The sequence below is a fragment of the Carassius gibelio genome, chromosome B23 (assembly GCF_023724105.1).
Source record: "Carassius gibelio isolate Cgi1373 ecotype wild population from Czech Republic chromosome B23, carGib1.2-hapl.c, whole genome shotgun sequence".
Classification (NCBI taxonomy): Eukaryota; Metazoa; Chordata; class Actinopteri; order Cypriniformes; family Cyprinidae; genus Carassius; species Carassius gibelio.
Window position 1 is genome coordinate 12,438,286 of NC_068418.1, and position 27,797 is coordinate 12,466,082.

A 27,797-nucleotide genomic window follows, 5' to 3' on the forward strand; every position below is an offset into this window, starting at 1 on the left:
TATATATATGTATTTCTTTCTATGATTATAGTGTTATGAATTAACAATGTGGTAATTTCCCATGGTTAAATAAATCCATCAATAAGATAATTTAACAAGTTTGTATTGCTTTTACGAGAATTATAGTAAATTATATATATTTTTTCCTTTACACTACTCAAAATGTAAAAGAATGTATTTGTTTAATGGACTAACCGTTTCATACACACTGCATAATATTTATAGGTAACTTTTTTTTTTTGGAAAAGACTTTACATAAAAGTGTACTGAAAGTCCACTGCATTATCAGCATCAAGTTTTTTTTTTTAATGAAGCCACAGCTAAGGTCCCTCAATATGACTGCAGGAAATCAGAAAAAAAGAATGTCACATAAGTCATTTACTATTTACTATTATTGCACAAAATTCCAAACATATATACAAAACAGAAGATGTACAAGAAAGATACATATCAAATGAGAAATTGCTTCACGCTTTGAAAAGTACCCGGAAATCTGAAAAAGGGAAGCATAAACTTACAAATTCATAAAACAACAATACACAGAGACTCAAAGAGAAATATTCATAACTACCTTAGGTACAGATGCTTTTTTTTTCTGAAATGTTTGGAGCAATGGTTTAATTTTTATTTTATTTTATTTTTTTCTGAGCAAATACATGCATATACATTTCCTAATCCACAATAACTTCTTTGAAACCTAATGTAGGTTGAAGTTTTAGAAATGATCTTTTCTTAAAGGGGTCCTATTATGTTTCACTTTTTCAACTTTAGTTAGTCTGTAATGTTGCTGTTTGAGCGTGAAAAAGATCTGCAGAGCTACAAAGCTCAAAGTCCACTTCAAAAGGATATATTTTATTTAACAGAAATCACGTTTCAAAAATCTACAATCTATATATTTGGACTGCAACAAATATTTTCGGGGATTTCTGAAATCACAAATATCGACAAATGGGACAAGACCTGGTTGAGATGCACTAGAGAAGGCACCGAGTATTAAATATATGAAAAAAATTATGTGTTTTTCGAACAACCTCGTATGAGAGCCTGTTCTAATACACCACCAAAACAAAATCAAGACTTTGTAAAGGAGCATAATAGGACCACTTAATGCAATCAGAGCTACAATTAATTTTATTGCTCTATGTGTACTCTCAATTAAAATACACACACATATGATTAGCTCTAAAATACATCCGTCATCATCAGGTTTTTACAAATAAATCAGAAAAGCTATAACATGAAAAAAGATTATTATTTCTCATATTTTATATTAAAATTTTATATTAAAACTTTATATAACTACTGTTGTGCAACACTCAGTGTAAGGCAAAGGGCTCTGCATGATAGGAATAAAACTGCTATTACTGAGATTTTAGAATTGTATTCATTTACATATCATTAAATAACACACTGTAACTTTTCACATTTAATCCCACTACATATGTATAAAGTCAACAGGTTTGGCATGGATAAATGGCATATGTGTACATTTCTTCCTGATCAAGATCAAGGTCATGTCTAAGTGTGTGTGTGTGTGTGTGTGTCTCAAGGCTGTTGCTGATACTGGCTCTCTGTGGCAGTGTAAAAGTCCTCCAGTATACTCTGCAGGTACTCAAAGGTGGGCCTGTCCTCCGGCTTGTTCTTCCAGCACTCCAGCATGATGTCATAGAGCTCTTGAGGACAGGAGTCCAGACGCTGCATACGGTAACCTCTCTCCAGAGCACGGATCACCTCGGGATTTGTCATACCTAAACACACCATAAACACAGAGTTTCTAGCATCAGCTCTTACCATTCATTAGTTGTGGGTCATTCTGGAATCTGGAAACTGTGCAATTTGATCTTAACAATTCAGGATTTAAAAAAAAAATAATTATTTAAGGTTGTTGTTGAGATTTTAAGAAATCGTATTTTCTCACTTCATACTCCAAGAGCATAGCAAGCTAGTATTACCGCACCAGATATGATGATAAAGCCGGAAACCTACTTCTGTTTGAACCAGGTGGTGAAAAATAATTTGATTCCCTCAAATATTATGACAGGAAAAACTAACTATTATTATTTTTTTTTTTTTTAAAGAGGGCTGAAGAGAGATTTTCTTAATGATGATTATGTACAGATGCTATTCAACTGAAAAACAAAGATAAAAAAATGCACTGTAAAACTAAGAAAGGAAATGTATTAAAAAGACTACCGTTATTTACCTTTAAATATAGTACTGTTACCGTTTTAAAAGTTTGAGGTTGGAAAGGAATTCAACAAAGATGCATTAAATTGATTTCTATTTCATATTCATTTTCTATTCATTAAATAATACTGACAAAACGTATCATTGTTTTCCATAAAAGTTGCAGCAAAACTGTTTTCAACACTGATATTAATAAGAAATATTTCTTGAGCAGCAAATCAGCAAATTAGAATGATTTCTGAAGGATCATGTGACACTGATGCTGAATATTCACTGAAGCTGCCATCACAGATATACATTACATTTGAAAGTATATTAAAATAAATGATTTTAAAAACAATTATTTTAAATTGTAATGATATTTCACAATATTACCGTTTATAATATATTTGCTCGAAAGTCTTTCAAAATTTTACCAACCCCAAACCTTTTAACAGTTATTATATTTATTTATATTATATTTATGCATTTAGCAGACGCTTTTATCCAAAGCGACTTACATTACATTCAGGCTAACAGTTTTTACCTAGCATGTGTTCCCTGGGAATCGAACCCACAACCTTGCGCTGCTAATTTAATGCTCTACCACTTGAGCCACAGGAACACATTATTACTGACTAAGTTATGTGAAACCAAGCCAACCAAGGAGAACTGAAAAAGTTACTGGACTTTGTTATTGCTAGTAGTTAATTCTAAGACATTTTTGTTGGTTTATTTGATGGTCTAATTTTTTTAATGGGTCATGATGGGCCTTTGTTATTTTATTTTGTACTGTTCTTTGAGGTAAACTAATAATGTTCTCAAGATTTTTGCATCAAAAACATCATAATTTAGAAGTAATAGGCTATTTTCTGTTCTGTTTTTGACCTTCCTCATCAGAACACTCTGTACGGCTGACTCTTTTTTTTATTATTCTAGACTGGTCATCATTTTTATTTTTATTCAGTTATGAAAAGGTAGACTGGTCTTATTTGTATTGGAAAAGTAAGACTGATTCCCCTTCGTCAACTACTAATTGGTCAAACTAGTTCTTAAGACAAAGTCTTAACATGGTGGCTGAGTTTATGTAACTGGCCCCAGGTTCTTACTGATTAAAAACATCAAATAAAGTTTATCTTTTGGTTTCCACGTAGATCTGCATTTTCAGCTTTTGTCATTTTCTTACTATATGTATGAATCAGTGGGCGGGGCTAAACAGGCAGTGACGTCGAAGAAGGCATTGATGATCTTCCGCAGAGGCGGTGCTTATCCACGCTATTACATCATAGAGTGGTACATTCCACAAGCTGTAATTTGGGCAGACTGTCTTCAATATTAGCTGTTTTTAGACTTATGAGAAAGTTTGAGTTCTGAAACTTACAGGATGTATTTATAGTACAATGACCGCTTATGTCAAAAGATCAAGGGAATTTAGGTTTCTCGGTTCATGGTTTCTCAGTTCATGGTTTCTCAGCCCTTTACTGATTTTCACAAAGTTAAGTTTTATCTACACTTACAGGTAAATAAAGTTTATAGTTTCATTTACTGTCAAGATACAAGACCAAGTAGGCACAAATGGCACAGATTCCAGAGAATGACCTTTTTTGCATATTGACAGTGCACTGTGGTGACCACTAACCTGGATACGGTGTGCGCCCATAGCTAATGATTTCAGTCAGCAGAATGCCAAAGGACCAAACATCTGATTTAATGGTGAAGGAACCATAGTTTATGGCCTCTGGAGCGGTCCATTTTATGGGGAACTTTGCACCTTAGGTCACAAAAGAAAAATTAACATGCCTTCCTCTGACAATAACCTATAAACAAACATGCATGTATCCAGTTTACCAACTTCAATTAACTTGGTTTCTCAAAACTATTGTTGGTGCATATCCCACTAACCTTCTCTGGCAGTGTATTCGTTGTCCTCTATGATACGGGCCAGTCCGAAATCAGCAATCTTACACACTAAACTCTTGTTGACCAGGATGTTGGCAGCACGAAGGTCTCTGTGAATGTAGTTTCTCTGCTCAATGTAAGCCATGCCTTCTGCTATCTGAAGTCAGAGAAAAAAAGAATGATTTAGTTACGTTTAATGATGTGCTTACATGTTCGTAATGTTTAATGTCCGTGTCACTGAGAGCAAAAGGTGCGATAAGCTATAATGGTGTGTGTGTGTGTGTGTGTGTGTGTGGATCCTCTTATCAGTAAAGGCAGATTCACATCTGTCCTGTTAAGTGCTTGCACTTCTCTTCCTCTTTTCAATTCATGGTCGCACCCTTTTTTTGTAACTGCCAGACACATACGTATCCAAAATAATCCTCACTTGAATCAAACATGTCATATTTAAATAATATTTTCTAATATATATTTTTGTTTAACTTCATTATTACCTGATTCTGAATGTATATCGCTGATACAAAATTTGTTATAATGACTTTTTTATGTTTTGAAAGAAGTTTCTTATGCTCACTAAGCATCTTATGCTCAGCTTTGTTTATTAGGAAAGAAAAATTACAGTAAGATTTTAATAATGTGAATATTCTCACAATTTCAAATAGCTGTTGTCTGTCTGAGTATAATTTATTCTTGTGATGGCAAAGCTGAATTTTCAACTTCATAACTCCAGTCTTCAGTGTCACATGATCCTTCAGAGATCATTCTAATATGCTGATTTGATGCTCAAGAAACATCTATTATAAGTTGAAAACAGTTCCATAGCTTAATGGTTTTTTATAAATGCAGTCTTTGTGAGTATAAGAGACTTCTTTTTAAAAATTGGAATTATTTACTTCTGATTTTAAAGAATCGCTTGCACAACAGAGAACAAACTGGTATTATCTTGGATTAACAGTGACAGTAAGTTAAAGGAATTGATTGTCATGTTAATGGTGGATTCAACCCTCTCTCTCTCACACACACACACACACAAACACACACACACACCTACTGTCTGTCGGTTATCACATTTGAATATTTAAATCTACAAAGGCTAACCTGTCGTCCACATCAAGGGAACGCGTGACTCTATATGTAAGAGGAAAACACATGAATGAGATCTTCAAATCGCCTCACCTGTGCTGAGAAGTCAATCAGTTTGGGCAGCTGGACACGATTCCCTTCATCGCTTTTAATGAAGTCCAGTAAACTGCCTGTTAAACACAGGCACACAAACAGATAAATAACAGAAATATAAAGCCATGCTCTGCACAGTGGAGTCTGGAGTCACACACACCTTTCTCCATGAACTCTGTAATGATGTATATGGGCTCCTCTTTGGTGACCACAGCGTTGAGACGGACCAGTTTGTCGTGCTGCAGGGATTTCATTAAGTTGGCCTCCATGAGGAAAGCTTCCACAGACATAGTGCCAGGCTTCATAGTCTTCACGGCCACTTTTGTGTGCTTGTTGTATGTTGCTGAGAAGCAAACAGAGATGAGTTACACTGGAATTCTTCATTTTCTCCATTTCCCTGCCCAAAGCGTGACAGGACCTGAAAAACTGCTGGGTTTCAGATTGGGTTCAAGATCAGGTCAGTTTTTTAGGTACAGCTTCAGGTTTGTGTTTTATATAATTTCATAATTTGGATTTGAACCCTTCCAACAGTGACTCTATGTTTTTCAGATCCACATTTTCCCACTGATGACAGCTGAGGGAAACGTACACAGCTATTACAAAACGGGAAAACATTTACTGATGCTCCAGAAGGCAACACAATGCATTAAGAGGCAGGGGAAGTAAACTTTTGAAAAAAACGATGATGATGCAAATTCCTTTAATTTTGTTTAACGATCATATTTTTTATTTAGTACTGCACTTCAAAAGCTCCATAAATACTTACATGTTTCCCAGAAGACAAAATAAGGACAATTTACCCTGATCATCCAATAAAAAAAGTGTACACCCCAATCTCTTCAGTGCATTGTGTGGCCTTCTTGAGCATCAGTACATTTTCACCTTTTGTAATATTTATGCAGGAGTCCCTCAGTGTTAAAAGATGGATTTCAAAATCATACAGTCAGTGTTGGAAAGGGTTCAAATATGCAGAAGGTGCTCGAAAACCAAAGAATGTGCAGGAGCTGGTGGATTTTTCTGAAGAACGGCAGGCAGTTTAACTGTTCAGGACTAAAAGGGACTCATGGACAACTTGTTATATACTACTTGGCATATAATATAAGTTCACTGACATTTTGCTGCTCATGTTTGGACACAGTTCTGTATTTTAACCTGGACAAATCTTCCAGATCCTACTAAACAAACCAGTCTGCTGCACAGCTCCAATTTTTGGAGTAAGCAGACACATGAGAAATACATATTAAAGTCTTTCTTGTCTTACCCATCCAGACCTCTCCAAACTGGCCTGCTCCCAGACGTTTGTCCAGTTTGAGGGACTCACGTGGGATCTCCCAAGCATCTTTTTCCCAAGGTTTCTGAGGTTTGGGACTCAGACAGGGAACAGTGAGAGATTGGCACAACCCGTCGCTTTGCTCTGTATATGCAAATGTATACAGTTTGTTATAAACCAGCCAGTCACTGTAAACCAGCTGAGTAAACAACCCTTCAAGAAAAAGGTAGTACTTACTCTTGTAGTGGCTGACTAGATCCTGCAGGGTGTTGAAGGTGTTACGAGGAGAAATATAGAAACCGCCATTATCCAGCGTGCGGATCTTATAATGCTTCACAGTGTCTCCAGTTCGGTCGCAGTCTCTGACAGACAGAGAGTAGCTTCCTGAGGGGGAGATACAGATGTTTTTAAGGGCAGATAAGGATCTGGTAGACGTGTTATGTTATGTTACCGCTGTAAGAAAAAAACGCTGCTAATGCTTCAGTATTGCATTCCTTACATAAAACCCTTCAGTGTTAACACTGTGCTGAACATACCCTGGGTGGTTTCACTGTCTCTGATCATAAAAGATCCTATTTTGTTTCCAGATGCCAGCAGCTGTCTCTCTGCATCCTTTCTGCTGACACCTTTAAAAAACCACCTGTAGACAATATACATGAATAGATTAAAAATTATGTGAAAATACCATAAACGTTTAAAAGTTTATTGTGCTCAGTAAGGCTGTTTATTTGATCAAATAAATACAGTAAAAAACAGTAATATTGTGAAATTTCCTGTTAATATATTTTAAAAATGTAATTTATTTCTGTGTTGCCAATTTGGTGAAACATTTCTTATTATTATCAATGTTGAAAACAGCCAACTATTTTTGTGGAAACTGTAAAACTTTTATCTTTTTTTCAGAGTTTTTTAAAGTTCAAAAGAAAAGCATTTAGTTGAAATATTTTGTGATATTTTAACTCTTTACTGTCACTTTGATCAATTTAACGTTATTATATTATATTATATGATATTATATTATATTAAACAAACTTATTATTATTATATGTGACCCTGGATCACAAAACTAATCATAAGCGTTTTAAAAGAAAATTAATAAAGCTTTTCATTGATGCTTTGTTAGGATAGGGCAATGTTTGGCTGAGATACGTCTATTTAAAAATCTAGAATCTGAGGGTGCAAAAAAAATCTAAATATTGAGAAAATCACCTTTAAAGTTGTCCAAATTAAGTTCTCAGCAATGCATATTATCAAAAATTAGGTTTTGATATATTTACGGTAGGAGTATCTTCACGGAACACGATCTTTGCTTAATATCCTAATGATTTTTGGCATAAAGAAATCCATACTTTTGATCCATACATTTATGTGTTTTTGGCTATTGCTACAAACACACCCATGTTACTTATGACTGGTTTTGTGATCCAGGATCCCATATTATAAACAACCTTTACTGTGACACCATGGGCACCACTTCAAATGTACACAAACTCTATTTACTCACTCTTCAGTTTCCAGAGTATCCTTGGCAACATAGTTACTGGGGATGAAGCCCTCCTGACCAGTGCTAAGAGATGCTGCTTTCCACCATTCACCTGACCTAAACACATCAATTAATCAATCGATCGATCAATCAGTCAAAGAAGTGAGATGTGAGTGCATGTTAAATCCTCATTCAGAATGACCGGTTTACTTACTCCACAAGGATTTTGAGTCTGTCTCCTTTCTTGAAGCCCAGGTCACCTTCATGCATAGCTTCATAGTCATACAGAGCTATGGCAATGTTCTCTGAAGCTAAAAGCAAAAGCAATCTTTAGTGTGAAAGAGCTGTAATCACACATTCACTATGGTTCTGAGTATGATACAGACTGGTGTCACACAATAACAACACATGTGGTGAGTTTAGCACGATTCCAACAGGTTTTTACACGGTTTTAAAGTATGCATACATTTTATACAGGGATTAAGGTTGAGAATTAATAGCAGGTGTTTGCACAGCACACAATGAGGTTGAATGAAATGCAAGTGGAAAGCAGTGTACTACCTGCATCGCCACTTAACCTCAAAACAAGCTATTTTTTCATGTTTATGACACATTTAACACCACATCACTGAATGTTTTACTCTTGCTAATGTCACGAGGTCTACAGTATAAGTGGAAAAGTGTGTTTTTTTAGTATTTCAGTATTTTACAAAACGCAAACATTCTGAACGAGACATCCTACCAGTTTACTAGAAACCAAAGAGAAATTCACTTACTCTCTGGCCCAGCAGCTGGGTTGGACGCGCTTCTGCTCTGTAGATGGTAGAAAAGGTGCAGTATTTAAAACAGCGAACTAGACATTTCAGTTCTCTTTTCTGAGCACAAAAACAGACCTCTCTGAGGCAGTCTTTCAGATAGAGGATATCTGTTTAAATAAATAAGCATTTCAAGCTCTTTTGAAGGTCATTATGTAAATCAGGTAGCAGCAGCTAGAAGCACAAGCACAGAGCGGTGTTGATACTGTTAACTATTAAAAATGATGTTATCAGTCATTGGAATAAAGCTGAACTAAAATAAAACATCGTATTAGATTATAAGCATGAGAAATGTTAAATTAAGTCAATCTAAAGAGAAGTATTACAATAATAATAATAAAACATAAAAAAATAACTAACACCTGGACAAAATTTTTAATTATATTTTTATCAATATATATATATATATATATATATATATAGTCAAGAGATGATCATACAGCTGAGACTACTCTGTCTCTCAGACTTAGAGAAGTGCATTATTTGACGTCACAAAATGTGCTGAAACAGCCCGTTCTGGTGGTTTAGCACAACTCAGCACTTTTCAGTATGGAATAACCCTGAAAAGATGTCTTCCAAAACGCTTCTACTTACAGCTTTTGAGCCTGTCGTTGGGTCTTTGGTGTAATGTGCTGTCTGGTTGCGATTGTCATCGCTGCCCATTGATTTACCAACAGGATCCTGCTCCGGTTTGGTCCCCACACAGCCCATGTCGAGGCCTGAAGAGTTAACAACAGAAGACGCTAATGCAGGTTGTTCCTCTACGTTTCAAAATAGAACAGCATTTCCAGTGTAGAAAATATGCAAAACATGGGCTGTTCTGAGTTCCCACTAAACAACGGTTATTTTTAATGATCAAAAAGCATGAATGGAACAGATTATGGTGTTTGTAATATGCCATATATAACTTTTTTGGCCTACTGTACAAAAAGATATGTGGTAAGTTGGTACATCAGATTGGTATTTCCCATATTATGAGTAAGCCACAAATAAACATGATTTCAAAATCATCGTAAGCCTTTGTAGATTGTAGAGACCCTTGGCGCAATTGGTTGCTACAGGCGCTGTATGACTCTTTTGGGAAACGTAACCTTGACCTGTTAATGTAGTGAAAGTCAAAATAACCGGTTTCTCTTACTGACTTCCACGTTGTAGGCTGCAGTTCTCTCTCGCCTGTGGTTTTGTCATTAACTCACTCACACATGCACATGCGGAAGCTGCTCAGTGGAAACTGTGGTTGGTTAAGGCTTAATGTTCAAAGCTGATTCAAATCAGCTAGCCTTTACACCCTAACACTTTTCTGAGAACATAGAAGAAATTAATCAACCAAAACGTAAAGATCACCCTCCCATCAAACATAGATTCCAACTTGGTCGATTGTTGGATGAAAAAAACACTTTTGAATGAGAGGTGAGCGGAAACCACATGTCTCTGAGCTCTTGGGCCTCTCTGTGGCTATCACTTAAGAATGAAGGACCTTCGACTCGCGTCTTGGAATGAGAGTGCACTATAGGTTCATGTTTCATTACATGTTTGATAATTAACATATTAATTCTTAATATGGACGTGCATGACCCTACACAAAACCACAACCAAAACACCAAATTTCATATCAATTGTCAGTCTGTTTGTTCTGAAGATAACCAAGATAAAGAAGTAAATTGTAGAAACGTCATTGGAGAGTCTATCAGCTGAACGCTGAATCGTAATTTAAGAGCTGCTAAAGTTGCGTCCCTTAGTAGGTGCAATGAGTTTGAGAAATATGTGGCGCATTAAAAACTTGTTTCCTGTAGCTTGTTCACCCATGTTCTGCTTTCTCTTTATCTGAAGTTGTTTCGAACGCCGAAGTCTTACTTTAACGGGATCAGGTCTGTTGTGAAAAACAAGTGCATTCAATTTTATTAAATGTACACTTGTAGTATACTTCAAATCTTCAAAGTATATTTTAAATAAACCGTGCTTGAAAATAATATATTACTGCAGTATAGTCTACTGAAGAGAGAGCACACTTGGATGACAATGCTTCCTTTAGAAAAGTGCACTCTGTAATAATGTTACATTTTTAACATTATAAATAATAGATGTTAATGTTTTGCTTTAAAGTCTGAATAAATACACTTACATACTAAAGCACTTAATCTGTAGTTTTTTTTTCCCCATAAATGCTTGACAGTACTTCAACCATAATTCAAAGACAATAGAATTATGAAATTGCACACAGTATAAAGACTCAAGTTCTATTTATGTGGTTCAAAAAAGTTCAGCTAATAGCATTTAATATACATTCGAACATTCATCTGTATATAACACGCTGATGTCCGAAAACATAACGATATTGTGACCTGTATTTTTCTTTTTTTACAAGTACTCTATAATGAAATGTATACTAAAGTAGTTCTTTTCACGGGGGAGTTGATGTTCAGCTCTCCTCTTAACCTGCTTAATTGCTGGCTTGATCACAGGTACATTTCCTTCTTCCGAATCCGATAACTGATCATGCCCGGAGGATATTTTCAGATTTGCCTTTCGACAGTGCCTCCCATCCCATCCCACCCAAAGATTATTTTGTCCCTCAAAGCCCCAGAGCTGAGAGGAACCACATCCACTTTTCCCACAGGAGCGCAGGGAGACTAAGATCTACAGCTCTTTTCATTTGACCAGCCATGCAAATGTGAGATGTGTCAGTTCCACCTTCCTTTTCAGTACTCTCTTGTTGTTATTTGTTTTCTTTCCCAGAACCGGAGAGTTGCGAACTGTCAGAAAACACCAAAGCTGATTGACTTCAGCAGGCCAACAGCCAATAGAGAAACGTGAAAGATTACTGTAAAGAGTGTTTTTAAATGTGTCCTTTTACATGAGGAGATGGACTCTCTGAGGAGGAAGAGAATGATATTTAAATGTGTCCTCTGATATTATATTCTGTAGGACTATAGAACTAAACTATGGAAGTATCAGTATAACTAAAGTTAAAGCATGATATTATTTCCCAGAAACATGCAGGTTCCTCAAACACATGACTGTGTTTAAAAAAGAAAAAAAAAAAGATAAAGGGGTAACCTACTGGATTTAACACAGTGTCATCCTTTAGAAATGAATAATAATAATAATAAAACAATTCAGCAGAAGAATAAACAGTTAGGCCTATATCGTGTGATGAAATATGGGTCTGATTAAGTCATTTTCGCCCCTTATCATTATTAATAGGATATTAACATAAAAGAGACCAGATTCTAGTTTACAGAGAAAAGACAAAAACAAGCAGGAAAACTATAAAAATTAGCTTATGACAAAAAATTTGAGTAGACATATTAAAATAATTTTAAATGTTAATATTAGGGCTACTATTTAAGTTAGGTTAATAGGAAGCCTCGTTTTAATAAACTAATATCGAAAATCAGCTTTAGGTGTCTGAATCAACTCCTCAAGTCCTAGTTGTTCACTTTTATATAAATAAAAAAATAAAAAATAAAAATACTAACTAAATAATAACTGTAAGGAGGTAGCCTAAGTAAAATAAATAAATAAATAAATAAATAAATAAATAATAATAATAATAAAAGTATTTTAAGCGAACTCACCACTTAAATTGTAATCCAGAAGAAAAGTATATTTCTTTTAGTGACAAAATGTCGCTAGTTAACCGAGATGCAGAAAAGTTGAAGCCGCTTCACACCGGCTCCTCCATCACACTGATGAGCTTCTGAGAGACTTGTGAAACTGTCACGCTGTACTGTCCAAGAGGAAGTAAAGGGCCGTGCTTCAAAGACTGCTGAGACCCCTTCCTAGGCAACAGTTTAGAACACCAGGCGCTCTCCAAGTCTGCTCAGCTCATACAAACACAATGAACCCATCCGATTCATAACGAGCGGGTAATGGCCAAAAATGTCAATCAATCAATCAATCGAGCGCTTATAACGCTTAAAATGTTGTCTAGGTAGGGAGCTGAGTAAGTATTGAGACACTCTGAAGTCAGAGGAAATCTGTCACAAATATTCCGCTTGAATATCCGCATGCCCTTTTCACGCAATAGTCTTCGTACAACACTGTAAAACCAGAGTATTTTGTGTGAAGGTTGCAAAAATAAATAGCTGTTTAAAACCTTTTGCAATGTCACCACTTCTGATAGAGAGAGAGAGAGAACGTTCAGTCAAACTATCATTCAAATTGTGATAAATATTAAGAGCGATTTCAAATAAAAGTGATGGCAAAGTAAAAAAAAAATTGGAAAAATGTAACAAAATTTTTTTTGAATTAAAATGAAGGCAGATTTATATAAGATTATCTTGAGAACAGATTAGAAGAGCGAGCTGAGTGTTTCTATAGTGCATAACCACAGACAGAAACACAGATGTATTATTGGATTGGAAACAGACAAACAGTTGGTCTGGCCTCACAGTTAAACAAGGACAGAATAATCCTCTATCAGATGATGAGATTAAACACCCTCTTCTTTTGAAAGAGACAGAGAAAGAGAAACATAATAAACAGGCAAATATATCAATCTACCTCTTCTTTAAAACAGCTTCATCCTTAATGTGCAAATACTATGAAATCGGACAGCCAGGAATATTAAACAAAACATACATGTGTATGGATCAAATTAAACTTTCCTATTAAAATAAAATTAGAAAACAGAAAGTCAGGAGTGATCTGTTGATGCAAGGGTTTTTATTAGGATTTCTACCTTTGTACTCTAAACTCATACACCTTTGTTCAGTATACAAAAGTAAGCAGGTCGAGTGTTACGGTGATATGGTGAAAAAATTCTTCTTAATTGTTCCAATGACACTTGATTTACTAAAATGATTTACGCTCTTCCTGCAACAACGCAGGTGTTTCCCACATCCTAAACCACTACGGGTGATCGTTCACAAAGTTTGACCACAGCCATCAGTTTATGCAATGCTCTTATAATTGCATGTAATTCGATATTTGTAGTTGAGGAACTAACGATTCAGAGTATTTTTAGTATTAGATCATCTCCAAATGATCACTTAAAACCATCTAAAAATAGTGCAAAAGAAAGGTTTACAGCTAGTTTGAAACGACGGCACAGAAAGTTCCAAAAAGTATACCTTTTTCTTCAAAGTTTTACCCTTCCTCCTTTTGCAGCTGCAAGTGGAAAATTCACTATTACAAAATATATGCTTGACATCTCAAAAAACCCAAAAGGGGAAGCGGAGGGTTTTTCTTTTTTCTTCACGTCTACAAGAAGCAGGCTGTAGTGCTCAGACAGTGATAAAACTAGACGAGATGCAACCCCTTTTACATGATAGAGAGAATGAACATACAGTAAACTGAGAGGCGACATGACAATGTTCACAACACAAGACAGCAAGCAATTATACGTACTCATGCTATATGTGCTTATTAATAACCAGTGATGTTACAAAAGAAAGTGAAACAGAGGAAATTAAAACATATCTAGCTGATAAGTTTATTAACAGTTAAAACTTCCTGTTTTTGCTACAGCTAAAGATTGCTGGGAAATTGACTCACTGAAGGAATGAATGAATGATGCATTTATTTAGCGCTTTATTGTGTATTGCTGTATCCTCCAAGTGCTTTACAATTATGTGTGTTGGGAGGGGGTTGGGGAGGGATTATGGTCTCTTCTCAACCACCACCAGTGGATTATCCAGTGGATTTAATACTTCATTCATAATCAATGAAGTAACCAATTCATCTGGCACAAATTTACCCATGTACAGTATAACGATATAGCTGCACATGCTACTAATAAATCTTATTTGTCTGGACTGCATTATGTATTCTCTCTTTGATACATGAGAATTATGTTGACAGAGATGAAGCTGAAGTCTAGTGTTGGTTCTTCTGGAAAACTAAAGCGAACACCAGAGATTGGCACTTGGAAACTGGCGGCGAAGGGTGGAAGGAAAAATGGGTGTGTGCATAACCACAGCAACTAGATCATAGCTGAATCCATTGCCTGTATATATAAAAAAAATATATACATATATATATATGAAGAAAAACATTTGTGAAAATACTTAAAGACAATTAACATAAAACAGAGATAAATAAATGAGACCTTCATCCTTGCTCAGAGTCTACATTTTTTCCCCGGCTCAGACGAATTTTCTTCTCCTTTACTGAACGCTGGGAAGCTAAGATACAACAATAAAAGTTACATCATTTAGAAGATGCTTAATGTATTAGTTGAATAAAGAATTAATCAATGATTAAAATATGATCTCTTACCATCAGTGTCCTGCCCAAGTCTTTTTCTGCTTGTTTCATGGTTTTTGTTCTCTTTCTCCTCTTGCTCCATTGGTCTGCTGCCATGATCAGACAACTTCACCACCAGCCACAACAAAGCAGAAGTTAGAACTGATCTCATAAACGTGTTTGAAATTGAATCACATAGCATAAATTCAGTGCTAAGATTACCTGTATTGCTGATTTAAGTGTCTCCATTACCACAACTGTAAGGCAAAACAGTCCAGTTCAACATAGCACAATCCAAATAAACCTAAACCAGCCAACACGAGTGAAGCTTTACCTGGTTGCAGGGAAATGGTTAGCGGTGGGATTTTCTTCTTCTCTGAGCTGACAGATGTTTCAGCCGCTGGAGATGTTTCACCTTCCTTTACCTCTTCCGGTTCCTTATTTGTTTCCTGTGCTTCCTCCTGTTGGGTAATGTGAACCATAGATCATAAGCCATTTTATTTTAATCGTAAATACAAATTTGTACAGAGTCTGTTGCTAAAACATGAATTCATTCATTTTAGGTCAGTCGTAACCACTCATCTATATATGACTCCCTATTATAGATCAGTGGTCATAACCTTGTTGTGCTAATTTGCTCTTTTATTTAAATTGTGGCCACAATGTAACTATGTTAAATGAAGGAACGAAACAATACAACATGCCCTTGATTTTACAAAACCACAATATCACTTTTTTTTTTCTATATGGCCAGGCCTTCGTAAACAGGAACAATGCAAACACAAAGAAACATTAGTATGCAGTATACAAAACAAAGACAAAGCTGAAACTTTTCCATGTCAAAGAGCAAGGACTGCATTATATTGTATTAGTTCATAACGTTTTTTTTCTACACTGGTAGGCTACCATGGCTTTAATGAAAGCAAACTAAAGAAAGAGAAAGTTTAATTTGTTGTTTTATGGTAGTTTAGCCGAGTATTTCTTAACCAAGCTAGCATTATGCTAAGCTAGCAGCTAGCTAAGCAGTTAGCTCACAAAGTGAAAACTAACTGAAAGCATTAAGAAAAAGAAAATGTTTAACTTGTGTATTTTTAGCTTTAGTGGTATACTATGATATGCAGTTTATAAGTATAATTAACATAATCGTAATTGCTTTGCAATGATTTGTATTGTAAAAAGCGCTATACAAATAAACCTGAATTAAATAATGTCAGATCTATACTCAAAATGTTGCTAATTGAAGTGTTTGTGAGTTCATAACATTGTTTTGCTGATTTAATTTTTTTCTATTGCTTGGTTGGAACAGCAGCTACGCTATTTATGTCTCTATTTGTTTCTCTGTTTCTGCCACATCCCGTGGTAACTAGAAATTACACATGCGTCACATACACCCTTACAAAGACCTGAGATGACTGAACACCTGAGAAGAGATGATACATAATTTTAATATGATTTTTTCTAGATTTTCTGCTCAGGTATTAACAAGGTACACTCATTAAAACTGTCCAAACCAAAGGAATGTCTTTAATGAGGTGATATTTCAGCATTATTTGAAGTTTACCTGTGTATTATTGTCTGGTGTCTGCTGGTCACTTTGAGGGCTTGATGGGCTTTGAGATGACGATGAAAGTGTAGCAGGTGGTGAGGAAGATGAAGACGAAGATACATCACTTGGTGAGTGTGTTTTCTCCTTCTCTTTGTTTTTTGAACGGCCCGACTCAGACAGGTCTAACGGTGCTTCCTCTTCATCCTCTCTCAGATTCTCTCCAAAAACCCTCTCTGGCTGCGCTGCTGAAGGCTTCCACTGGGGCGGCGCTGTAACAGCTTCTGCCACTCTATTTTCTCTACTCTCTGCATGCTCTGACAGGTTTCTGCGGGACCAGGGCCGCAGACCGCTAGGTGTTGGGCCATGTGTGCGAGACTGGTTGCCACTGCTTGGTGGGACCAGTTTAGGGAAACGCAGTATGTTTGAGCTGGGAATCGGGGTCTGGCTTGGGTGGACTGCTATCCCGCTACCAACACCAGAGCCGCCAGCTGCTACAGTTACCCAGTCAGTAGATTCTGAGAGCGACCACGGGATAGACAAGCGACCGGTCTTGATCGGAAGTGGTCGAAAGGGGACGGGGGTGTGGATTTGTTGCCGGCTGCTACGTTCCTCAGAGCCAACAGAATTAAAAATAGGATTGTTCTTCAGTAGTCTAAGAGGGGATGGAAGAGAAGGAGACAAAGGGGACTGTCTGTGCTCAACCGAGTCCACGCTGGAAGATCTGTGGATGTATGAGGGGAATAATTAAGACACATCACGTTAAAGTGCCCCTTTTTAAAATTTGTTAAATAAGTCTCAGCTGTCCCCAGAATACGTTTGTGATGTTTAAGCTGAAAATACTCCACAGACCATTTATAATATAATTTCCACTCAAATGCCTATTTTGAGTGGAAGCAGAAACACGCTGTTTTCGTGCATGTATCTTCAAAAGAAAATGAGCTGCTGCTCCCCGCCCCCTTATCCAGAATAGAACAGTGTCTTTACAGCTCGTAACTCAAACACTCGACTAAAAACTTCTGTTTGGTTTTGGTTATCATGTATATCGCACTGAAATCATGCGTTTGATACCATATTAGTTTAAACTACTGATATACGGTTCTCTGAGCACACACAAAATGGCTGTCTCACCTTTTTTCAGCACTGTGGTCTGTGCCCCATCTTGAGATGGGCAACATGGGCTTATTCGACTCCTGAAAGAGAGAAATTTCAGCAAACAGCGAAACAAGATTTACCATAAAACCACCAATTTCAAAAAAGAGCAAAAACAAATTAAAGCTTACAAATGAAAACACCCTGCCCCAGCTTTGCATAAGTTTGTGTTCAGAAGCTTTTTCTGTATAGGATAAAGAACATTTTTATTAAAAATAATAATAATAATAATCAGATGTTACAAGCTAATATATAGTCAATATATTCAGTAGAGGTAAAGTAAAATCTATAATCTATGATAACCTAAAGTATTATCAGAATAAAACAGCTCTGGTTCTCATATATGTCAGAAATGTCTTCCGTATCTTACCCAGGCTGTGTGTTGGGTGTTTGACAGATGCTGCAGGCACGGTGGCGTCCCCTGGTGGAGTCTGGCTGGACTTCAGCCCTGAGGCCAGTAAAGTCACAGCAGCCACTGCTGTGTCAGGTGACACCTTGACCTCTGGGGTGATTGCGTCTTCTGAATGACCGTTCTGCTGACTGAAAGGTGAAGCAGGGAGTTTTTACACGTCTATTATATACAATACATTGTACCAGTCTGTTAAACGGGTTCTGACCACAAGTGACTAACCTCAAGCAAAAGATATTTTAACAAAATTTGGTGCACGCCACAGTATATTGGTTAGTGCTGCATGGTTACAGGTACAGTAAATCAGATCGTGCCACTATATGACAGGATCAGGACTTGCAAATGAGACACAACAGGAAACACTTGCCCAAATATGGCAAGGAAGCATGATGAGGAAACTGGCCACTCACTTTGACGGATCCCTCAAGCCCTTCACCTCCTCTCTCAGTCTGTCGTTTTCTTTCTTTAGTGCGTTCATCTCACTCACTGCAGCAGGAAACAAGAATATCACTATGATTTGTATTTTATTTTAAGAAATTAATACTTTTGATCAATTTATGGATCCTTGCTTGATAAAAGTAAATAAAAACATAACATTATAAAATAGATAAAAGTTATTTCAAACAGTACTGTTTACTGTATATAAAAAATAAAAATAATAATGTTAATAATTTGTTTTTTTGTCTTTTATTTTTTTATTCCAAATAATGTCACTAGGATATTACAGCAGCAACACAGCATTTATGTAAAACCTGATTAGATTAATGACATCTCAAAATAAATCTTTTTGCGATTTTTGGATAGAACGAATCAACGTGGTCGATGCCACAACATTTTAAATTTTCTCTATTTACAGCTCACCCATTAGAGAGATGTGCTGTAGACTCTGGAGCTGGGAGTTTTCATACTCCTGTTGCCTTTTTTTAGCCACATCCTGAGTGACTGTACACCTGTCACACAACCCGGCCCGCAACCTGAGGATCGACAGACACATCCAGTGTGGGCAGTGGTGCATGAGATCACATTTAAGAATGACTCTCTCTCTCTCACACACACCTGTTCTCCAGCTGTTTGATGTTCTCTGTAAGAATCCGCTGCTGTTCTTTCATCTGCTGGTTCCTGTTGTAAAGTTCTTCCATGCGCTTTGCATCGCTACAACAGAATGCACATAAACCATTATTCGAGGTTATTTCAATTATCATGTCAGTTGTTTTTAGCTTGAAAAATATGGCATCCACACTCACATATTCTTTTTATTTGTCAGCTCCAGTACTTTCTCTTGCCATCCTGTAGAAAGAGAGAAGAACACAGTGAATTTGGACAGCTGGGGTGTGAAGCATTAGATGGCATTATGACAGCTGTTATGAGTTTACTTAAAAGTCATAATGAGTACATTTTAACTTTAAACTGTTGCTTTTGGACAAAATACAAGTTAACATGCAGTTTATTACTACTTCACAAGTTTGATTGACTGGAGGTGTGTGGATTACTGTGATGTTTTTCTCAGCTGTCTGGACTCTCATTCTGACGGCACCCATTCGCTGCAGAGGATCCATTGGTGAGCAAGTGATGAAATGTTACATTTCTCCATATTTGTTCTAATGAAGACACAAACTCATCTACATCTTGGAGTGCCTCACGTTGAGTACATTTTCAGCTCATTTTTTTTGGTCAACTATTCCTTAAAATATCAAGTTCAGGCTTATTTATGTGGACATTTTTGGGTGCTTTATGAAGCATTAATGTGAGTCACAATGTAATGCCACAGCGTTGAATCCACCCCACCTTTATTCATTAAACTATCGCCTTTTGTGTTATAAATTATTTGCATATATTTGCATATAAACAGATCACCACTTATACTACTAAATATTGTAGAAACTTAATCTTCTATAAAGTTGCTTTGCAATGATTTGTATTGTAAAAAGCGCTATACAAATAAACTTGAATTAAATAATGTCAGATGTATACTCAAAATGTTGCTAATTGAAGTGTTTGTGAGTTCATAACATTGTTTTGCTGATTTAATTTTTTTCTATTGCTTGGTTGGAACAGCAGCTACGCTATTTATGTCTCTATTTGTTTCTCTGCTTCTGCCACATCCCGTGGTAACTAGAAATTACACATGCATCACATACACCCTTACAATGACCTGAGATGACCGAACACCTGAGAAGAGATGATGCCAACCTCTCAGAAGACCTCAGAGGATGCCAACCCTGAAACAACATAAACTACCAAATTTTGCCACAAGTTTGATTGCAACAATAGGTCCAACATCCATTCATGAAGCAAAACTCACACGGAAGTCACTTTCAAACCATGCAGCTTTCTGTTTGTCAATGCGGCAAATTCATGTGACCAAGAGAAAAATCAGAATGGGGATTTTTTTTTTTTTTTTTTTTTGCCCTCAAGCGAAACTCCTGATCATGCAGATTCCTATTTGAAATTACTGGATTTCATCTGATAAATTTTGTTGAGCAAGAGTAAATGTGACCTATTTGTTTTTACTGTTCATAGTTATTACTGGTCATCGTTTTGAGAAGTTGTCTATTCTCAATATATATATATATATATATATATATATATATATATATATATATATATATATATATATATATATATATATATATATATTGGCTGGTCTTACCCTCTAACTCATGTTCATGCACTTCCCGCAGTTTCTGCAGGAGTTCAGGAAAGCTCTCCAGAGCCATGCTAGTGTTCCTTCACACCTGCCTCTTCACTCGTCTTCCTTTGGATAAGGATAGGAAGGATAATAAAGGAAAACATGAAAAATTTAATATTTGTTAAATCAATGCTTGATTAGGGTTCAACTGCTGTCAGATCATGTTTTGCTGTTGGCCTGGCAATAATACCTGTTAAAATATGAGCTTACATTTCTACACTCATATATACCAAGGCTATTAAAACCTGCTCTTGCCAAACTGGTTCTGCGAGTTGTAGACCGCAGGCCTAACTTTATTTGTGTATGCATGCATGACTGTGTGTAGAAGAGAGAGGGAGAGAGTAAGAAATAAGGAGAGACGGAATTAGCAAAACATGATTGTGCTTGCATCTATAAACAAACAGGATAAGGAAGTTTATTTATGACCCTTGCAATACGCAGATAACTTATAAATGGGTTTCAATTTGACACATACAACATTAACATCTAAATATGACAACGTTCAGCTTATCTTACCCGGCCTGTGCTATCTACAAATGTCTACTCATTCGCCTTTCAAAAATCTTTGAAACTAAATTCCTGATGAACTCCATGGTTGACGTAAAGCCCTAGACATAATGACCAATGTTTAATTGAAATGCACTGAACTGTGAACGTATTTCATATATACATTACCGTTCAAAGGTTTAGGGACTTCATTTTGTTTTTAAAGAAATGTATACTTTTCTTCAGCAAAGAACCATTAAATTGATAAAAAGTGACAGCAAATCAGTATATCAGAATGATGTATGAAGAATCATGTGACACTGAAAACTGGAGTAATGATGCGGAAAATTCAACTTATCATCCCAAAAATAAATTACATTGTAAAATAGATTAAAAATAGATAAACAGTTCTTTTAAATTTTAATAATATTTCACAAAAAATCTTTTTTTTTTTTTTTGTAGTTCTGACCAAATAAATGTAGCCTTGGTGAACACGACCCCATACTTTTGTATAGTAGAGCACATAACTTCTCTTAAAACTGATGGGACACAAAATGCAAAGTGGGAACTGTGCATACCAACATCTGAGTACATTATAATTACTCATTATATTTTTTTAACCCCATCTGCATGACTTCTGCCTGCAAAGATACAGCAAGTCACTGAGGGCTCTTGGGAGGGTGTGGTTACCCCCCCCCACCCCCCTCACCCGTTCCAATCTTTTTTTTTTGCATTTTGATCTGAGTGCTTTTCGCCTGCTCCTTCGCTCACTCTGCATGTTGGGATACGTTAAATAACAGTTTTGAACGTTACAGCTGCGGGAGCAAGAGGGAACCTGTCTTTCAGAACTGCAACTACACTTTTCACACACGTCTACACACACACACACACACACACACACACACACACACACACACACACACACACACACACACAAACTAATGTTTTACACACACTTCTTTGAGCTGACTTTTTGTAAAAATGATAACTAACAATTTAGAATATACCAGTACATAGGTACACATCTGACCTCTGACTCTCAGTGCCCTTGGCATTTGGGGTCAGAGGTCATTCACAGTGTCTGGACTGTATACTGTAATTGATCTACAAATACTATTGAGCTACTGTATCTACTGATACTAAATCAGTCAGTTAAGTCAACCCCGATGGAGAGGTGGAGTCTTTGAAGAGGCCTACGGCATACTATTATTTATTAATATACATGAGGAAGTATGCTTCTGAGATAGATTGGTGGATCAGGTCTGACATTGCACAATCTCTGCCTATGATTTTGCCCGGGTTTTGTTTTTTATTGGCAGTTGACGGATGTTTGTGTTTTACATGTTTCAGTTTAATACCTGTTATATTACCACGAGCAGGACAATCAATATATGAGAGAGATGAGAGATTAAGATGTGAGCGAGTGATCGAGAGAGAGAGAGAGAGAGAAGGAGGGAGGGAGGGAGGGAGAGGAAGTTGCAAACAAATGTCAAACTTTGAGAATCTGTAATGAGTTTATGATACAATATCAATGCACTCGATCTTATCAGTATTCAATTAGTACTTTTAAATTGTTTTCTAATGATTCTCATCCCAAAAAAATAGTTGTGATTATTTAATATTCTAATTATTTTAATTCATATAAAGAGAAAAACTTAGTAAACAATCATTTTATTACTTAAAATAGTCATGTGAACGGAAAATGCTAATTCGTATCACTGATCAAATAGAAAAACATAACACGTCACCCCACCCAACTGAAATAGCTTAAATAATAAGTGGTTGTGTTTTTGTATATATGATGTGTTGTGTTATTGATGACTGATCACATCATGCAACGACAGCTAAGTAAACAAACACCAAAACACATGATATCTTGTCAATACAGTGTGTTCAGGAGAAACGAGCCGTCCACTCACCCTGTGCCACCTTGTGGACGTCAATCACGTCACCTGCCAATCACGCGATGCTGTCGGCCTCCTCGTCACGTCAGTGTCACCCGGAGCCCCCCGGAGAGCCACATCAATATCACATTGAAAACTAATGGGAATGAGAACGAAATAGAGAGGAAAGGTAAAAAAAAAAAGAGTTACATACGCCCTGTGCTCCTTTCCTCCTCCTGCTCTCCAAGCAGCCCCTCCTTCTTCTCTCCACTGACGAGGAAAACAGGTTTGAGCAGTTCCTTGCCGCGGCACACAAACACCAGTTCTGCCCTGGATAAACCGGTCCTGCTGAAATCCCACTAAACCTGCCCAGCCACAAAGAAAAAAAAAACCCTCAGAAGGATATAGAGAAGCTTTAGACACACAAAGCCTCTTTATTCTGCTTTGATTTTCCCTTTTAATCTCAATGAACTAACGATGCATTTATTCAGCTTTGTTGCAGTAACATGGGAAAGTTTTTATTAGCATTTATTTACTACATGCTAAATAAAGAGGGGGAACATTTGTCTCTTTAAACCCTCATATTTCTTGATAATAAATCATCATACTGAAGGATCTGTATTAAGTCATATGTCACTTTGCAAAATCCAAGTCATCAAAATGAAGCAGCATTGGAGCTTTCCTCCGATCTCCACACCTGAGAACCTCCTAACAAGGTGACTCCTGTCCTACTGTGCACCCATAGGTAAATGACCCATGGTTTTACTATAGTAACTACTGTAAAAACAATTATATACTGTATGGTGTAAATGCAAAACAACCTCACATTTAACTATGGTTTTACTACATTCATCATGGCTAATAAATGGTTTTGCAGCAAAACCATATTAATCAGATATTTGTAATGGTTTTACTGCACTAACCTTCATCTAATTATGGTATTTATACTAAAAACAAGGTCAAACTGAAAACCTTGGCTAATTTGTGGAATGTCAACCATAGTTTCTGTCAAAAACCTGTTTCACTACAGTAAAACCATTATTGTGTTTTGTAAAAATACTCAAGTCAATAGTCAATATAGGGATATATATATATATTGGGATATCTACCTGTAGAAACGATTAACCGGTAGAAATTTGAGATTTTTGACAATCGTCTCTTGTGGGTTACACGTTCATATGACGTTTCTGTCACTCGCAAGTTTTTAAAGGAACACTCCACTTTAAAAAAAATAAAAAATAAATAAATGCTCATTTTCCAACTCCCCTAGAGTTAAACAGTTTTTTTTTTTACCATTTTCGAATCCATTCAGCCGATCTCTGGGTCTGGCAGTAGCACTTTTAGCTTAGCTTAGCATAGATCATTGAATCTGATTAGACCGCTAGCAACTCGCTCAAAAATGACCAAAGAGTTTCTATATTTTTCTTATTTAAAACTGGACTCTTCTGTAGTTACATAGTGTACTAAGACAGATGGAAAACGTAAAGTATGAGTATGGGTCACCATACTTGGCTGAATGTCACGTCACTCCAAAGAGAAATCATTATGCTATATGTATGTGGTGTCTGAGAAACGGTTTCTAAATGCAGTCAGAGAGGCTTGCACATGAAGACAGAGCTTGAATCGTTAAATACGCATGCTTGTATGTGTCAGAATGTTCACCTTTGCATAAATCCTCATAAACACAGTAATTTAAAAGGCCATCAAACAGCTGAGAAAGAAAATATGGGTGACAAAATGGATCCAGGCAGCTCTTAAAGTGACAGCAGTCTAAGATTACGGCTGTCTGTCATTCATGTTAATCAAACAACAAAATCTTGACTAAATCACTTTTGTAAGTATATATCTATATCTCTAACTATAACTATGTAACTATATGCAACTACATATCACTTTTGTAAATATATATTTATTTTACACAGTGAAGAATGTGCATTGTTTTTATAGATTTGATTACTTTATACAGTGTAGAATCTCGTATTTATTGCTTCTAATATTTTCTTATTCTTATATAATCACCAATTACAATTTAGTTTTCTTCATTGATCTTGAGTTTTTTTGTTTTTTTTTAGGGTAGTATTACTTTTTTTGTGATATTAAAACTGGTGGGAAAAATTATGAAATTTTATGGTATCAAAAAAGAGATTTTTTTAAGGCCTTATTTAAAGCAGAAATAACTATATTGTGACATATTGTTACCGTGAAATAAAATTACTGCTACTGTACAAATAGCATATAAAATCTATACAGGTGGAGCTGGGAAAGGAGGAGGGTTTCAGAGAAACTCTGAAAGTGAGCTGAAAAAATCTCAAGTGAATGCATTGGTATATATAAATTTAAGGCAGAATGATTTTTTTGTTGTTGTTGTTGCTAATTTATGTTTTATTGATCTGTTTGTGAATCAATCATCCATGTGAATATTTCATTTTTTATCTCAGAATTTTACTCTAGATGTATTCTGGACTTCTCCAATCATTTAGGTCTCTTAAACTCTGCCCCTTATTACCACTTCCTGGAAGCTCACGTTCAGATCTGCCTCCATTCAATCAACAACCACTAGACAGAACCAAGTCACTGCTCTACATTTCAGTCGTTAACCCATTTAACTCAGATGTACGTCACAATATAGAAGAAGAGATATGTCGCTACTTCGGTCTCATTGTGCCTTTAAACCGCTCTTTATGATGCGGTTACTGATCTAAGCATTGACAGGAAATACAGCTCTTATAGAAACCTATGGGCTCCTCAGAGAACCTTTTGAAAGTGTGCCTAGAACACTACTGTTGTCCATAAATGATCGGTCAACATGATATGTTGATGACAAATGCTTCCTTGCAATTTAGTAATTCCTCATAACCAGATCCATAATAAATCTCAACTCCATCATATTATGTTTTTCAACCAAAATAAGTGCAAGACATGATAAAAACCTGCTTCAAAACAGAGACACACTTCATTTATCCTGGCCTATACATTTTGAAGCAAGGAATCACTTTAACAACACTGAATGAACAGGCCAGGTCACCATTAAGCATATTAAATATGATGAACCAGCAGGGCTCTGGCCCAGCGTGAGTTATTCAAACCTATACAATGCAGCTCTGAGAGAATGACACCAGAAGTCATCAAGACAAATGAAGGTAATGTCAGATTCTGCAGTACCAGACAGACCAGATCTCCACCCCAATAGGACTGTTAGTCATACGCAGCTTATGAGCACACTATTCCACTATAGACTAAACCAGATTTATGTCAACTTTATAATGTGTCTATTTTATATAATGACATTTTGGAGAATAATAAACCATGAAATAGGTTTAACTTGTAATAGAAAATGGCTATGGATTGCATATATGGATTTATAGAAGGGCCAAAAAGATCCAATCTCCAAATGGTGACAGATGCAAACTGGTTTCTCAGGTTCATGAAGCAAAGTGGAAAATCTGCAAAATAACTGTAGAGCTCTGAGATATGATCTTTTTTTTGTCCACTGGGTGGAGTAACAGCACAGGTTTAAACAGTGTAGAGGCCTATGGGGTCGACACAGGTCCCATTCATCAATATTCACAGGTTATAATGAACAAAGACAGGGATTGCTTTCAAATATTGCAAATACGGTTTTAATTATTAACAGATTTCATATTTTTATATATATAAAAATGCAGCATCAATAGCAGTATAGAATACTGGGTGTGTTATTATTTTACATAAATTGAAGTTGAACTGACTTGTATGGTTAGTCTCATTAGTCTCTCTAATAACAATAGTTTGTTTAAAATGGACTGGTAATAAATACATACATACATATCAAAACAAAGCAATACAATCAAAAGTTGCCAAAGACTGATTTATACATGCACAACTTTAAATAACTAACTAAAAAAGTGTTTGATATTTTAGAATTGTAATAATTACATGGCTCGATCATTCAATAGTAAAATACACACCAGGGTATTCTGGGCCTGTTCATAGTGCAGGAACACACACACACACACACACACACACACACAGAGACACACACAGGAGGGACTGGGATTCCACAGGATCAGAGCAGCACTACGATCCATGTCTGGAGCCAGATAAGACTTCAAAGAATGAGACAGATTTACAAGACATGGTGAATCCCCCTTTAAAAAATACTGCTGCATAAATGTTTATGTAACTCAAAAGACGTCTAACACCGCAGAAACAAGCTCAGTCATCGTAAAATGGCAACTCACATGAAAGAACAATGGGCTACCTGTGTTTTGCGAACAAAGCATTATTACTTTGCTATAAAAACAGATGCAAATAATTCAAAATTGATACAATGGGATCCAAACCTGTACATTGAGGATTATGCTAATTTAATATATCCCCCACCACATTACATATTTTAAACATAACAATTTGGGGTGAAAAGTTGAAAATGTATGTAAAAAGTGTGTTAAGAACATCTTAAGGATCCCAAAAAAAAAAAAAGTATCTGACTGTTTGTACAAAGTCACATGATCAATTTCACTATGTTATACACTAATTTTACATTGCGATGTTTCTTTGATTCTAGATCCTAAATTAGCTTCATTTCCTAGTTTTATCTGATCCCAAATCACAGCTTTTCAGTGCAGACTTTTAGGCGTACTGTAACTTGTTAGAAA

General features: G+C 36.1%; 2 protein-coding genes and 1 long non-coding RNA gene across 5 annotated transcripts; 1 reads left to right on the top strand and 2 right to left on the bottom strand.

The window, feature by feature from the left end:
- Positions 1-370: 370 nt before the first annotated feature.
- On the bottom strand, positions 371-14,021 carry hck (HCK proto-oncogene, Src family tyrosine kinase). Of its 2 annotated transcripts, none has more exons than XM_052594500.1 (13): positions 13,885-14,021; positions 9,404-9,528; positions 8,771-8,807; positions 8,209-8,305; positions 8,016-8,111; positions 7,048-7,151; positions 6,749-6,895; positions 6,503-6,655; positions 5,402-5,584; positions 5,242-5,318; positions 4,069-4,222; positions 3,806-3,937; positions 371-1,748 (listed from the first exon to the last, which is right to left on the bottom strand). In XM_052594500.1, exons 2-13 carry the CDS (start codon positions 9,518-9,520, stop codon positions 1,546-1,548), a joined length of 1,500 nt encoding a protein of 499 aa, XP_052450460.1. In that variant the 5' UTR covers positions 9,521-9,528; positions 13,885-14,021; the 3' UTR covers positions 371-1,545. The 2 variants fall into 2 exon arrangements, with proteins under 2 accessions (XP_052450460.1, XP_052450458.1); XM_052594498.1 differs by lacking the exon at positions 13,885-14,021 and adding an exon at positions 12,388-12,552.
- LOC128011784 (uncharacterized) lies at positions 5,574-6,075 on the top strand. Its single transcript, XR_008182655.1, has 2 exons — positions 5,574-5,698; positions 5,791-6,075. It is a non-coding gene; the product is annotated as an uncharacterized LOC128011784 (long non-coding RNA).
- A 146-nt stretch (positions 14,022-14,167) lies between the features above and the next one.
- LOC128011779 (RBBP8 N-terminal-like protein) lies at positions 14,168-23,422 on the bottom strand. 2 transcript variants are annotated; one of them, XM_052594497.1, is made up of 15 exons: positions 23,197-23,422; positions 20,753-20,853; positions 19,347-19,389; positions 19,159-19,254; positions 18,964-19,076; positions 18,513-18,588; positions 18,064-18,233; positions 17,825-17,877; positions 17,673-17,734; positions 16,560-17,265; positions 15,333-15,459; positions 15,221-15,255; positions 15,032-15,125; positions 14,862-14,937; positions 14,168-14,759 (listed from the first exon to the last, which is right to left on the bottom strand). In XM_052594497.1, exons 2-14 carry the CDS (start codon positions 20,817-20,819, stop codon positions 14,864-14,866), a joined length of 1,716 nt encoding a protein of 571 aa, XP_052450457.1. In that variant the 5' UTR covers positions 20,820-20,853; positions 23,197-23,422; the 3' UTR covers positions 14,168-14,759; positions 14,862-14,863. The 2 variants fall into 2 exon arrangements, with proteins under 2 accessions (XP_052450457.1, XP_052450456.1); XM_052594496.1 differs by having other exon boundaries at positions 20,753-20,857.
- Between the last annotated feature and the right edge of the window lie 4,375 nt (positions 23,423-27,797).

Excerpts from the sequence above, each read along its gene's own strand:
- LOC128011779 (XM_052594497.1), bottom strand. The coding sequence starts at position 20,819 with ATGGCTCTGGAGAGCTTTCCTGAACTCCTGCAGAAACTGCGGGAAGTG. Across the intron at positions 19,255-19,346 it reads CTGACAAATAAAAAGAATAT|CGATGCAAAGCGCATGGAAG; the intron begins GTGAGTGTGGAT and ends ATTCTGTTGTAG. Across the intron at positions 18,234-18,512 it reads GGCTTGAGGGATCCGTCAAA|TCAGCAGAACGGTCATTCAG; the intron begins GTGAGTGGCCAG and ends TTCACCTTTCAG.
- hck (XM_052594500.1), bottom strand. The coding sequence starts at position 9,520 with ATGGGCTGTGTGGGGACCAAACCGGAGCAGGATCCTGTTGGTAAATCA. Across the intron at positions 8,112-8,208 it reads AGACTCAAAATCCTTGTGGA|GTCAGGTGAATGGTGGAAAG; the intron begins GTAAGTAAACCG and ends TGATGTGTTTAG. Across the intron at positions 3,938-4,068 it reads CGAATACACTGCCAGAGAAG|GTGCAAAGTTCCCCATAAAA; the intron begins GTTAGTGGGATA and ends TTGTGACCTAAG.